Source organism: Mustela nigripes, chromosome 8, assembly GCF_022355385.1.
Source record: "Mustela nigripes isolate SB6536 chromosome 8, MUSNIG.SB6536, whole genome shotgun sequence".
NCBI classification, from domain to species: domain Eukaryota; kingdom Metazoa; phylum Chordata; class Mammalia; order Carnivora; family Mustelidae; genus Mustela; species Mustela nigripes.
The window spans coordinates 39,587,615-39,601,983 of NC_081564.1; the positions used below are offsets into that span (position 1 = coordinate 39,587,615).

At 54.2% G+C, this 14,369-nt stretch overlaps 1 protein-coding gene across 1 annotated transcript in view; it reads right to left on the reverse strand.

The window, feature by feature from the left end:
* Nucleotides 1–1,907: 1,907 nt before the first annotated feature.
* The window catches only part of EMILIN2 (elastin microfibril interfacer 2), a 55,114-nt gene continuing 42,652 nt past the window's right edge, over nt 1,908–14,369 (reverse strand). The window contains exons 5-8 of the mRNA XM_059410020.1: nt 7,682–8,089; nt 6,397–6,429; nt 5,696–5,824; nt 1,908–2,833 (exon numbers count right to left, since the gene is read on the reverse strand). Of these exons, the coding sequence (XP_059266003.1) occupies nt 2,496–2,833; nt 5,696–5,824; nt 6,397–6,429; nt 7,682–8,089 (908 nt within the window). The 3' untranslated portion in view covers nt 1,908–2,495. The remainder of the gene's footprint in view (nt 2,834–5,695; nt 5,825–6,396; nt 6,430–7,681; nt 8,090–14,369) is intronic.

Genomic DNA, 14,369 nt, shown 5'->3' on the forward strand with positions numbered 1-14,369 from the left:
AGTTCTGATGTTCTCATCAGCCTAGGAGAGTCAAAGTGATCTTGAATCAAAAACCAAACCCCACATACTACTTAATGAGTGTCTTCTTATTCCCTCAAATTGCTGGGCTCCACCAGATGCAGCATGTGCTGGACAGGCATGCCAAAGCCACCCTTGAGAGCCTACTTTCATGTACAGGAAAGCTTGTCCTGTCCTGCTGCTTTGTCTTGACATGAGCGCAGGGTGAGGGGCCCTGGGGTTCTTTGGGGTGTACGTAGGGAACAGAAAGGATGCACTCGGAGGGAAGTTGACTGTAAAGGAGCCAGCTCCCAGTGCTTGGGGGTGAAGCAGCAAAGGCTCATCCCTGCAGCTCGTCAGGGTGCAGCCTGCCTTTTCCCTTCCCTTGATAGGACAGTGTAAGGGAAGAAAGAAGCGTGTTCAGGAAGTGAGTGCAGATACATGCGAAGGCATGTTGTAGATGTGCAAGTGTGCGTTGGTTCTGTCCCTCTGATCACAGACACTCCTTTCAAACCACTCGTGAGAAACCGCAGGAAAGATGATAGGGCCACTGAGAAAGCTCGATTAATGCACGGTTGTGGAAATAATTGCAGAAGGAGCCCTGATGTAGCTGTCATTCTATTTTATCTTGACGTAAACACAGGAGCTGCTGTGATTAGACTTCGTTTACCTTGCCAATCTTGGATACACAGAGCTGAAATTCCTGTTTCTCAGTGAGTGAGGGTGCATTGAGAGAGGAGGACCACGCTTCACTCAGTGCTCTAGAGAACCAACCATGGAGCAGAAAGAGCAGTCACTGGCTCCCTTCTGTCTGGCCCCTGCCTTTCCAGCTGTTGAACATTTGTCCCCTTTGGCGCTAAGGTCTTTACAGGGGGTGTGAGGGAAAGAGGGCGAAAGTAGGTCCATGTGCCAACTGGGTTTTCCTGAAAATACTCCACTGCATTGGGTTTTTTTGCATGAGTCATTTCTAGGGCAGACAGACTCTGACAGCCACCTTTAGCCAATTCCCCAGCTATAGAAATGGGGAAAGAGAATGCTCCCCCCCACCACCACCCTCAACTCCTGGACAGAGAGATCCAGATTTTAAAGTTCTAAAACCACAAAGTGGCAGTTCTTGGTCACTTCTCCCTACCTGGGGTAAGGGAATGAGGAAGAAGGCTCCTGTCGGACATGTCCAGTGGCCACCCTGTTACCGCATTTGCAAGCAGTCCTGGAAGCTCACAGCATTTTTTTTATAGCATAAGAGTATCCAGTGGCTTGATCTCAGGCCCAGGAGACTTGTTTCTTTGATCCGCATCTTTCCCTGGGGCTCTAGGGGACTTTTCTCCCCTTGGGCTCTTGATCGGCCAACAGATTTTACCAGCCTGTTGAGCGGGGACCACCTGAAGCTAAGGGTCTTATGTCCTAGAGGTTTCTGTGGCTGCTGATAAAGGAGCAACATGCCTGGGTTTCCCTGGAACAGAACGTACTCTCCATGGGAAGATTCCTGCTTTTCTCTGATGATCTCAGCTTTCAGTCTGTGATCAGTTTTATGTTGGGCCTATTGTTGCCTGGGAACCCGAGAATCCTTAAAGCCACATCTGCTGTGAGCTGTGCAGCGAACGAGCTCCTCAGCTCAGGCAGCTGCTGATTAGATGTGAATTTTAAGCATCCCCTGGAGGAGCCCCTCTTTAGCTGCAGGCCTCACGGGGGGCCTTGACCTCCAAACCCATCTGTTTTTGTTTTGGGGTTTTTTTTTTACAAGGAAAGAAAAAGCGTGTAGCTTGCATAGTGAGGGGTAACAATTAGATACTTGAGATTGATTTCTTCAAGCTTACTTTCTACAGCCATTTTTTAAAAAGTCAATTACCTTTCTGCTGTTTGCTTTTTAGCAACACCTCTCAATCCATATGGTACCAGACTTCAATAACTTACAGTGGTTTTACATCTTTATTGACACTCCCTGTCTTTGCACTTCACATGTACAGGTCATTCAAGGAGCCCCCCAGGCTGCTCAGTCTCCCGGGCCAGCCCGCACCACGACCCCCAGTCTCTGTGACAGCACATGTGATTTCAGCATTTCAGTGTTTAACCTTCTCTCCTGCAGGCTCTGGGAATAAAGAATGTGGCCACGAGCCCATTGTTGCCAGCCACATCCCCTCTGCCCTGTAGCCCAGCAGCTCTCCCCTCCTGGCAGCAGGTCACACTCCGCAGGGGGCACCAGATCAGTCCCGTGAGCAGAGCTCTTGCGGACGCGGTGCCAGGGCCGGTGGCCGCGGGATAGGGGGGACCCCGCTTCTCAGGTAGCCGGGCAGAACAGGAGGCCGCGGCCAGGCACATGTGTCCTTGCCACCCACTGGGGACGCTCGGGTGTGTGGCCTCGGCAGCCCCGTCGGGCCTGGATCTTGGGGAAGGTGTTGGGATGTTTGCAGGAAACTAGACCAGTGCTCCATACATACAACAGAAACTGCATATATTAAGGCTTCCCAGTTCTTAGTGACTATCTTTCCCCAGCCACCCTAAAGGTGAGAAAGGAAAGGATATAAGAAGACCCCACTAAACGTGGAGTACATTTCGTCAAAGTCCGTGTGAGCCAACCGGCCCCCAGTCACCACGATGTTGACACCATCTCCTGCCTTCAAGTGCACGATGAGGTGGAACGCCCCAGGGCCCCCACAAGTGTGCAGAGCCCCCTGGGGCCGGTGGTATTCCAGGAACTCCCTCTTGTAGCCGGCTGTATGCAGCTGGGCCACACTGGCATTGGAGACCGACAGGACAGCTTCCACATACGCATCCCTCTCCGGCGTGAGGGTGGCCGTGATCAGGTAGCGCCCATCATATGGAGCCGTGAAGATGCCTGTGAGGAGGAAGGCAGATACTCATGGGACACCGTCACAGCACCTTTGGCACAGGCTGTCAGTTAACCCAGATTTGGGAGACTAACCATCTGTCCAGGACTGTCTCAGGAGAAAAACTGGGAGAGTTGGTCACCCAGCCCATAGAGGTAAGGTAGCCCTTTTCTATTTGCAGCTGCCCTACACCCACCAAGCAACAGACCCCCTTAGCTAGCACTGCTCTTAACAACAAACCCAGTCCTCATGGTGAGACCCCATCTTCTGCTGTAACACCCAGAAGAGAACAAATTCTACAAACCCCCCAGCATGTGGTACGATCACTGTAACTCCCCTCCACCCAGAGCAGGCCTCAGAAGAACTTGCCCCTGCAGCCGTGCAGCATGCATGGAGACAACTACCCAGCCTTGCTGGGAGAGAGCTCAGACCCTCTAACGTTCCCAGCAGCAAGATACACCAGCCTCCGTGGTGCTGTGTGTGCAGCACAGGTGTGGAGACACAAGGCCAAGGCCCAGCTTGGGGCCGGCTCCCACCTCCACCCGCCACCCAAGGTGTAGTGGAGCAGCAGCAGCCACCCAGATTCTGGTTGCCATTTGGGAGTTTTCTCCAGGATGCAAAGCTCCCCAAGAGCCACTGAGAATAAGCCTCACAACTTGTGTGCTGGGCCCCAAATCTACAAAATGGTTGAGTTGCCTCCTGAGGAGAGGGGACCAAAAAGAACCCACAGAGCTTGTGGGAGAGACCACAGCCAGCCCTCATGCAGAAGAGCCAGCCAGGCTGCCTGTCTTGGACCAGTATACAGGTGGCATCCACTCATGGCCAGATATAAGCCAGGTTCTGGGCCTGGGGAAGCAGTGCTCAGAGATACAGAGACGGCCTGAGGAAGAAGAGATGGATTTGTAGATGTACCATTTGCAAAGCGGCAACTGGCCCCAAACCCAGAAGAGTCGGAGCCCATCCGCAACGCAGGAGCAGCCACTTCCCATGGGCTGTGGGGAGGGGGCTGGACATGGACCCTGATCACAGGCCAAGAGTGACAGAACAGAGGGCCACCCCGGAGCTGAGAGGGAACCTCAGGGGCTGGGTCTTTACCTGCCCTGAAAAAAGAGCACATGCCAGGCCACCCTGCTGTCTTCCCAGCTTGTAAGGGTGAGTTCTCCGGCATTCCACAGTCTTCCTGAGAGGCACCTGGACCCTGAAAACAGACCTGGTCCCAGCACTCTGAGCCCATGGCCTCTTCCCTCGCTTGGAGACTGCCTGTACTGAATCCACATTCAGGATTCCCCAGAACTTCTTTTAATGAGGAACTGCTCAACAAGAAGATACAGTTCTGGGCTGGGCATCCTGGAATGTGCCAGAAATGAAGCCACTGTGGACAAGCTGTCCCCACCACCAAGGCAGCATGGAGGGAGGGCCCCAGGAGGAGGCTGTACTTGCAGGGAAAGTAAAGGTCTCTGGAAGCTAAGATACGTCTCGCACCCCAGCCTACTTCTGCACCTCAAGAGCAGGTCAGAAATCCAGAGTCCTGGGGCCCCTGGGTGGCTCAGCCGGTTACCTGTCTGCCTATGGCTCAGGTCAGGATCTCAGGGCCCTGGGATGGAGCCATGCATTGGGCTCCCCGGGCTCAGTGGGGGGTCTGCTTCTCCCTCTGCCCCTCTCCTCATGCTCGCTCGCTCGCTCTCAAAAATATTTTTAAAAAATAAGCAGCAGCAGAGTCCTGAGCTTGACTTCAACTGGCCTGGAGGACACCGAGTTCCATTTTTCCAAGTTTTGCAGGTAATTTTCATGCTCAGTAAAACTTAAGAACCACTGTGGGATTTGTTAGTAGCCATGCGGGCAGACAGGAGGCGGAGGACTAAAAACTCTGCCATGAAGGAACCCCGTTTCATCTGCCTCCTCGTAACCTCCCTGAACTCCCACCTGCCATCATGCAGCTCCTCAGGGAAGACCCGTGGGGGTCCCTCAGCACGCTGGCGCTTGATGGGCTCAGAGACCGGCTACTCAGAGTCTGTGGCCTACTCAGGAAAGGCCGCCTGGCTGCTTGGGCCTCAGCACCTGCCTCGGGTCTCTGCCCTGACCTGCCCCGGGGACACCCAGGTACCTGCCTCCAGGCTGCCATGGGCTCGGCAGAGAAGTGGGGCCCTGACACGCTGGCCTTTCAGGAAAGGTCTGACTCCAGTCCCCGGGGACAAAGATGGACAAAAACCCAGGCTCAGGTGTGGCAGAAAGGAGGAAACCTACACAATAGGAATCTGAGGTGACCTCAGTCCTCACTATCCTCAGGGGCTGGGGACAACTCAGGTGCCACAGGCAGAATCCTGACCCAGAGCAGGAGTGGTTCTGTTCCCGAGGCAGGAGACCCCACAAACATGGTCTGGCCCCTTTTGGATGGAATGCTGTCCCCTTTTTTGGCTCTGGTCATAATCAGCTTCTGAAGGGGACAGGGCCGGGGATTTGTCTCCCACCTGTCCTGTCTCAGGGTATGAGAACAACAGATACTGAAAAGGGCCTCCCAATGGCATGGAGGGACAGCAGGAAGGCGCCGGGGCACAGTGACTGGCAGGCAGAGCCCCACAACCTCCACAAACAATGATTCCCCTAGCATGGGCCAAGGGCTGGTATGCTGACCTCAGGACTAAAAAATGTTACTGCACACCCGCACGCCCGCCCACCCGCCCCGCAGCCTGTGAGCTGGAAATGTCTTCGTAAAATCACACAAAGCTGGGAAAAGCACCCCGGGCCAGCTGGTCCCTCACGTGCCCGCAGCTGCTCCGTGTGGCGCTCCCCGCACCCAGGACCCAGGGAAGCCGACCAGACAGGAGGCGCTATCGACGGGAGATGCAGTCGCACACAGTCTCCAAGCTTACCGGTGTCGGGGTCGTACACATCTCCATCGTTAACCAGCACTTTGTTAAAGAGGACGACGCCCCCGTCGCTGGGGAAAGGCTTCTGGGTGAGCCCCGCCGAGAAAGACACCAGAGAAGGCACTGGAACCCCTGGAGCCGAGAGGACACGGAGCGTGTACAGGGGTCAGAGATCAGGGCCTGGATCACTGAGGCCTCTGTGCCAGGCTGGACGGGCAGCCTCACCGTACTCTTGCCTTAAGGTGGTAGAGCACCGTGGGACACCAAGTGCTCACACGCAAGGGCCAGACCAGTCCTGGTCAGGCCAGTAGCCAGGCCTGCTGAGCAGTGGGACATGCACAGGCGGGGGGTGGGCCTGTGAGGCCACAGGCATGTGTGAGCCGCTGCGTGACACTGGGCGTGTGTGGGCATCGGGGGGCTCAGGGCGGGCATGGAGTGGGGCACTGGGAAGCTGGGCACGGCCACACCAGGCACAGACCCAGCCAGGGAGCCTCTTGGCCAACTCCACGAGCTCAGGGTTGATGTCTGAGGGAAAGTCCTGGTCTCAGGCTTGACTCTGCCCCTCTCTGAGGGCTCAGTCCAGTCAGGAGTGGTCCCCGCCCCTTTGGTGGACCCCGACTTCCACCCACATTATCAGCCCAGAGGGAGGAGGTAGGACAGGCAGGAGAGGGGCAGAGGCGGCCCTGGTCTCCCAGCAGACGTACCTGGGGGGGCTGCCGGAGGGGAGTAGGGGTATCCTGGAAAACAAAATAGGGTCGAATGTCAAACGGTAGCCCCACTTTTTCTCCCTGATCTTCATGCTATTTCTTTAAATAGACCTAGACCTAGGCCCCCACTCCAAGCTGCCTTCCCAGGAGCAGAGGCACAGTCGTGTCCCCACTGTGCCTGCTTCCTCACTAGCCCACTTTTCCCGGAGCAGAGAAGAGCCCTGAGGGCAAGCTGGCTGGGGGAGAGAAGAGGATGCTAGACTCCGTCTTTCCTGCATGCATGTGTGGGGGCGGGGGCTAGAAGTGCGGAGGGACAAACGGCGTCCTAGACTATAACCAGCTGTAAGGCATGGCGCGAACAGGAGGAAAACTGTCCTCTCCAGAGAGGCACAGGCGCCTGGCGGAGAGCTGTGATGGCTGCAGCTTGGGGAGGCTGAGCAGGAACAAAGCACCCATGGCTTCTCGTGTTCCCAGCACAGGCCCCTCCTGCCTGGAGGCCATGGCACCTCAGGGGCCCCGGGGGCACCAGACCCTCCCTGCTGGGGTCAGCCTGCTGGGGTTTGCTCTGTCCCACGCAGCACCCTGCTTCCCTGTCCAGGCCCCGAGCCTCTGGTCCCCCATCTGTTGAACGGAATGACTACGGACAGCACAGTGCAGCGAGCACAGCTACTGCAGAGCCAGCCCCTGATTCAGTCCCTGGCACGCAGCAGGAGTCCCACACAGGCTCGCTCCCTTTTTCTCCTCCCTCCTGCCTTGCCTCAACACCGTCCCCCCCCCCCCCCCGCCCCGCCCAGCTCACAAATAGCCCTTCCTGGCCACGCAATGAACAAGGCTTTCTCCTCCAACCTCTAGGCTCCTACTATTTACCCTGCTTTTTGCCTGTGAAGGAACTGAGTCTTACAGGGGTGACAAAGCTGCCCCAGGCCCCAAAGCTTGGGGTCACGTCCCTGAGATCTGAGCCTGAACCTTCTGGCCCACCCACCCCGAGGGGTGGCATTCTCCACTGCTGTGCAGGCTCCCAGGCCACACTGGGAGTCCCAGGTACGTGTCCTACCAGAAGAGGGATGCGGTGTTTACTGCACTATCCTTGGGGCTGCCTGGCCTCTGGGGTTTTAATCAGCATGAACTCATCCCTCAGCACCTCTAAAGAGCTTTTTGGAACTTGCACCGGGAACGACCCTGCAGCAGACCCCCTAAGGCTCAGGCTGACCCTCCATATATTCTCACAACACCCAACCTCCCCAACCCCCAGGCTCAGATGTGCCAGCTGCGGGGGACTTACCTGGTGCTCCCGCGAAGCCTTCGGTACTAGGGATGGGCCGCTGCCCCGACTGGCCGTCCACTCCTTGGGGCAGGCCCCTCCCCGACATGCCCATCCTCCCCGGAGGCCCCGCCTCTCCAGTCTCCATGATGACCCCAGTGGAGCCGGGCAAGAAGGGCAGCCCTGTCCAGCCTGGCCATGCTGGCGGGGGCAACGGCTGTGGGGGTTTCTTGGGCAGGATGGGCTGCTGGCCCATGTGTGGCCGTTTTCTGGGGTCCTCAGAAAGCGGGGGAGCACTTGGTGTTGGCAGAGGAGTCGGCTCGGGATGAGAGGCCTCTGTGGGGGCCTCCACCAGAGCTGGGCGGGAGGGCTTTCCAGGCACCTGTGGGGCCTTTCCTCCAGATGGGGGTGCTTCAGAGGGCTCCTCCGCTGAGCATTTGGAAAATGGAGAGAAACAGGCAGGGTTAAAAACCTCAGACATGACTGCTCAGCCCAGGCTCCTCCCTAGGCTAACCCTACAGGCTCAGCACCCTAGGCAGGTATGTGGCTGGTGGCTGTGCATGCAGCAGCAACAGCATCGTGGGCACTGGCCTGGCAAGCCCAGAGCAGCCTCCCCAGCGTGGGGACAGCGTGCCTCACAGCTTCAGAAGATGGGCCCCAGGTCAAGCTACCCTCAAGTCACCCAGAAGCTGGTGAGGCCAGCGGGACCAGGGCTCAAGGGGTAGGGGGAGGATTTTCAACCTTTCTACACAATGGCTGCACTCCCCAAAGCAGCACCACTCTTAGCCCCAGCACTGAAACTTGAAACTTCGGATTTCTCCACATGATGATACCACAGGTGTGTCACGAATTACTGAACAGGACCCACTGCCCCCAACCACCTTATGTTTCCTCGGTCACAAGTCGAGGCCCTGCTGAATGCAGCTGCCACCATGACCCCAGGAGGCATCAGGGAGCTGGAGGCTCCTCTGCAGTAGGCACAGGCCCCAAAGGAGCAGAAACACCCTACGCCTCTTGCCACAGTCTTAAGATCGCCAACTGAGGGAATTTCCACGGGAGGAACCCGCTGATTCACATTTCCCTGCCCTCGTGGGATGGCGCTGTGACACACCAGGAAGCTGCCTCCCCTTCCTCCTATGAATACATTCCTGGAACCAGGCAGGCTTCCAGGAAGGTTTCCTGAGGGCCCATGAAGCAGCTAAAAATAACCAGGACTGGCAGATACAGGCCTCAAAACCAAACCCCACCCACCTCTACTGTCGGTATGGTGTTGGCAGTGCCCAGGTCCCAAAACTATACGATGAAGTCCAGGCAAAATCAGTGATTGCATTTTGACCCACTGTCTTGTTTCCAAACTCAGTAAGGTAACTACAGCGATCAAACACATGCTCCCCTTCCACCAAAGAGCCATGAAGCTCACACACGCCCAGCCCCAAAGGAACTGACCAGGGCTCCATGACAGAATTACACCCTATGGAGAATGCTTCACCACTTTCTCAGTCATCAGAAGGGTAATACAGAGCTAACACTTAGATGCAAGAGAAGGGAATTCACATCATTCAATGGAACAGCATCAGGCCTCAATTCTCTTCAAAACCATCGTTGAGAAGCGTTGGGTTAGATAGAAATTGTGAGAGAGGGACTGCAGACATGGGGACATCAGCGACAATGGAGGACAGGAGAGAACAGTTTGGAAACACAAAATCTGCCCATTGATTCAGGAGGCTCCCAACCCTCTTTCCCTTCTCAGCTCCCAGGACACTTACTTACAGCTTAGGTTGGAGAAAGGGAGAATCTTCAAATTGACCCCATAATGAAGCCCATCAGCATGAAATCTTATCCAGTGCCTCACCTTCAAATATGAACCATGGTCAAGATCACATGGTATGCAAGGAGAGCCTCCAAAAAGAAACAGACTAAAACAAGTCATCCAACTAATGAAAAGAAATTCTGAAGAAATACACCATGCAAGAAAAGAAACATGTAAAACTCTCAAATAAATAAATAAATAACAAAACCAAAAACAACACCAAAGCCACCATCAGCAATGCAAGTATGGAGTGGTATAAAAAGGCATAATCACAATCAGGAAGAGCCTTTGCTAATAAATATATGCTTGCCAAAATAAGCACATTCAATGAAAGAGTTTCATAGAGAAAATCAAGGAAATCTTTCAGAAGGTAGAACAGGAAGATGAAATGATGGACAACAGGAAGGGCACCAAAAGAAAATTAGTCCAAAAAAAAAAAAAAAGAAAGAAAATTAGTCCAGAAATCTTCCAAGAAAAAAATCAGAAAAACAGACATAGGACGGAAAATGAGGTGGTAAGGTGAGAAGCATCAAATACACACACACACACACACACACACACAATTTGATTCCAGCACAATTATTAAATAAAAGACCTAAACCAAGGCATTTTCAGAACACTGAGGAAAAGGGAAGATCCTATAAGCTTTCAGGGGAAAAAATTTTTTTAAAGTGATTTTAAATCCAAAGAGCATCATCAGGCTTCTCAACAACAGAAACTAGAAGACAAGAGAGCAATGTCTTCAAATTTTGAGGGCATCATTGCTGATCTTGAATTCTCTACCCAACCAAAATATCCATCAATTATGATTCAAGAATAAATATTTTCAGACATGAAATATTTAAAAAAAAAACTATCAGGCCTCTTAAAAAGCTTAGAAAACATGTTCCACTGAAACAAGTAAACCATGAAAAAGAGCAAACAGCCCAAAACAAGAGAGGTTCAAGAAATTTCTAGGATGGTAGTAAAGCAAGTTTCAAACTGAAAGCCCTTTAGCAAGTCCGGAGAAGAAGCCGTCCAGATGGAATCGGAAAGAGAGAACTCCAGAGGGGAGGTCATGAATTTAAAAAAAAAAATAAAATAAAAATGGAACCAACAAATGATCTGCTACTTTATATGGAATAGAAAATTATATTGAGAGGATACCCTAGGGTAAGAAGAATCCAAAGTAGATACATAAAATCTAGCAAATAATAGTATAACACTGCTACTAATTCAAAGAAGAGCAAAACAAAATGCAACATAATCATATTCAGCTATATTGAACTATTTAGCTCATAACAGCATAAATATCGACCACTGATTAGTGGTAAATTCTAGTGGGAGTTGGGGGGGGGGCGGGGAAGCAGGAGAGCTATGAGTGAGCCTAATACATAAACTAATGCTGATAGCTGATACTTGCTATGTAATGTCTAAATACGATACACATAATATCTATATAGAGAGATATTTAAAATTAATAGTCAATTTAGAAATATAGAGGTAAATATCAGTTGCATGTGGCTGCCTCTGGAGCTAGAAGTTCCAGGGACAGGTGGGGACAGGGGGTGGTTTCCTTATAAGCCTTTCAGTACGAGTTTATTTATTTTTATGAAACGTAACTGAAGAAGACATTCTCCGAGGGCCTGTTTCTACCCTTGCCTTCCAATGCAAGCGCACCAGCCTGCACTGTGCATCTGTCCTCCGTTCCCTCCTCCTCACCCCGTGCCCCCCCCGCCCCCCCTTTCCCTTCTGGTGCTGCCCCATCCACGTCACTCCTCAGGCCTCTTTCCTTCCCCACCCCCCACCTAGGGCTCCTGTCCTGTAGTCCACGTGTATGTGTCTCCATCCAAAATTTAAAAGTAAACACTTTCCCTCAGTCCTCAGTGGATGGTGGTCAGCAAAGTACAAGCCCCCTGAACTGGTCTTTATTTTCTTACCTGTTCCTACCACACTCTCCGAACCAGCGCTCTTTCTCTGAAAGCCACCAGCATTCTCCCAGGCCCTGCGTCCAGCCACTCAGTCATATTCTCTCTCACTCACACGCACTTTCACACACACACACACACACACACACACACACACACGCTCTGTTGCTAAGTCCTGCTGATTCTAATCCTGAAATACTTTGGCTCCTCCTTCCACACCTTTTTCAGAATGCCCTTTTTGAAAGCTTTCTGGACATAGGATCGCTCGAAAATCTGCAGTTGTTTCCCAATGCTCATAAAATCCAGCCGAATCTCTCCCGACATCCCGAGTTCCCCCACCTGCTCCAACTCCTCCTGCAGCCTCAGTGTCCTCATTGGTGCCTTACCCTCCTCGGAGCTTCTCTGCCTTTGCATCTTTGCTTTTAGTGTTCCCACTCCCTAAGACAGCTTCTTCCAGCACCTTCCCTGAAGACCCGGTTCAGACACCACCTCTCCCAGGAAGCCAGCAGGGATCTGCCTAACAGAGCTTGAACAATCCCACCTCTGAACCTTGAAGCACTTTGAGCCTCTGGGAGCTCTTTCAGTTTTTTTAATATCATTCCTGTCATGCTGGATGATGAGCCATTGAGGACACATTTTACCGAGATTTTATCCTCCAGTTTGGCACAGGGCCACATCACATTGAGACATTTAAGTGTTTGGTGAATGAATGAAGCTTAGAAGGATGGCAGGTATAGGGGCCACACCCTAACTCCCCGCCAGCCATTGCATTAGGCACTTGAATTTTGGCCAAAAGTCTTCGTCATTCTGGGGGTCTCAGACCATTCTTTTACATCCATCACTCCTTCAACACCCAGGCTTGTCACACAGAGTGGAAGCCAGAGGGAAAAGAATAAACAGACACCCTCCACTGATCTCCTTGTGAAGGGCACCCATGCTTGCTGTAAGCGGCTGACTGCTCCAAGGGATATCCGTCAGGGCCGTGAAGACAAAGCTGCCCTGGGTCCCGTCATTCCCCAGCCCCGCCCCCTTTACCCCCAGCTTAGGCCGGCTCCCCAGCATCACCGTATCACATGTCGTTTCCAACGCAGATACACGCATTACAAAGACTGGGACAGCATTTTGCTCATTCTGGAAAGATCACTCCTGGCCGCGGCTTGTCTTTCTGAACTCAACATGTGTTTCTAATTCAGAGAGTGACCATTTGAACTGAGCCGTCGCGAAGAGCCCAGGGTTGCTGCCCAGGCGTCTGAGCCGAGGCGTCGGAGGAGGGGCGGGCTGCACCCCGCGTGCGCTGCCTCGGCCCCTGGAGCCGCCCCAGGCTCCAGGCCTGATCTGTCCTTGTGGCCTCAGGCCACCCCAGCCTACGGGCAGCACCGCAGCCCGCCGTGGACGGGCCTGGTACCCAGCCGCGAAAGGCCGCTCCTTCTCCTCCCGAGTCCTATCAAACGCCAGTTCCGCCCTCACTAAAGCTAAGACCCGCGGAAGCCCAGCCGCAGTCCTCCACGAGACCACGGGCGAAGGACGGGGCTCCTGCAGCCGTTTTGCGCCCTGGCGGGGCGGGGGGGTGGGGATAGGAGCCCGGGTTGTGTCTGTGCCCTGTGCCGCCAGGACACCCCAGAGGGAGAGCAGCTGTGAGGTGGCGGGAAACTGCAGGAAGGAGGGCCCACGGGGGCATCTGTTCCAGACGCAGAGCAGCGGCACGGGCTGGTCTGCGGTGTCGGCTCGGGCCCCGCTGGGCTGCGGGAAGGCCAGCGACCCCTCCCGCCTCATCCGCCTGGTCCGTTCAACAGGCCAGACCCCGGCCCCCCCCTGCCAACCAGACCAAACCGGTGCCCGCTTCCCCGGCTGTCACACACTGTGCGGGGCGTCCGGCGGAGGGGGCGGCCGACCTGCGGGAAGGCTGACAGGTGGCCATCGGGCCTCCAGACGCTCCCCGGACGCCCGCGAAGTCTTCGCAGCTGACCACCAGCGTGCGCCACGGGGAAGGGGATGCTCCGGCTCCCCGCAGCGGCGCGGCGGACGCATGAGCCCCCCCACCACCCCGGGCACGCCCCCGGAGCACTGCAGGCCTGCTGGGGCGGGGAGAACCCCTTACAGCCCCTGACCTGGTCTCCGGGCCACGGTTCTACACTGCGCACGCAGTGACCTGGACACGGCTGGCAGCTCTGGCTGGAACGACAGGAAGCCCTGGGAGCCACGGAGGAGCGCAGTGTGGCCTCCTAGAGAGGGCGACAGAGCGAGTCCCGACGCAACCACGCGGGAAACCCTGGAATCGGGGCCATATTTCCCACCAGCACAACCTAGAGAACACGGAGACGCCCACACAGGCGGTGAGACGTTTGAAACGGAAGGAATTTGCAAGCACAGAATCCCAGGGTTGGGGGAGTCGCACCTAGCGGGGCATCAACACCACGTGGGACTATTCTGGTGGGGAGGGAATAGAATTTCACAGGCGGATCCTCAAATCCCTATAGAAATGCACAGAATCTACGCTCCCTGGCTGAAGACTGACTACAAAGCCGCAGTGAGGGAGATGGAAAGCGCGGAAGAGTCCGCAAGCGGACTGGCTCACACCTAGTTCCCTCTGGTTGCCCCCCAGTGTCAAAGTCGCCCTTTCATTCTCTCTCCTCTCCCTTCTTCCCTGTTTCTCCCCTTCTTTTGGGCATAGCTCCCCCTGGGTGGTGATAATCCTGCTGCCTTGGAAGTGGCCTTCCTTCTGTTTCTGAGACCAGAACTAGGGTTTTTTTGTTTTATTTTGTTTTAATTACAAATTTGATAACAAATTCCTGGGTCATGTCTCATGTTGAGCAGGAATCTCCTGACTGCCCCCCCACCCCCAACAGAGTTCTTCTTTTGCTAAAGCTCCCTGAGGACTTTTGCATGCAGTTATGAGAGAGCTCAGCCCTGAGAACACCACTGTTCTAAATTCAAGGTTAAGATGCAGAAAAGCAGCTGTTACTTACGCCCACCAAAGGACATGACCAATACA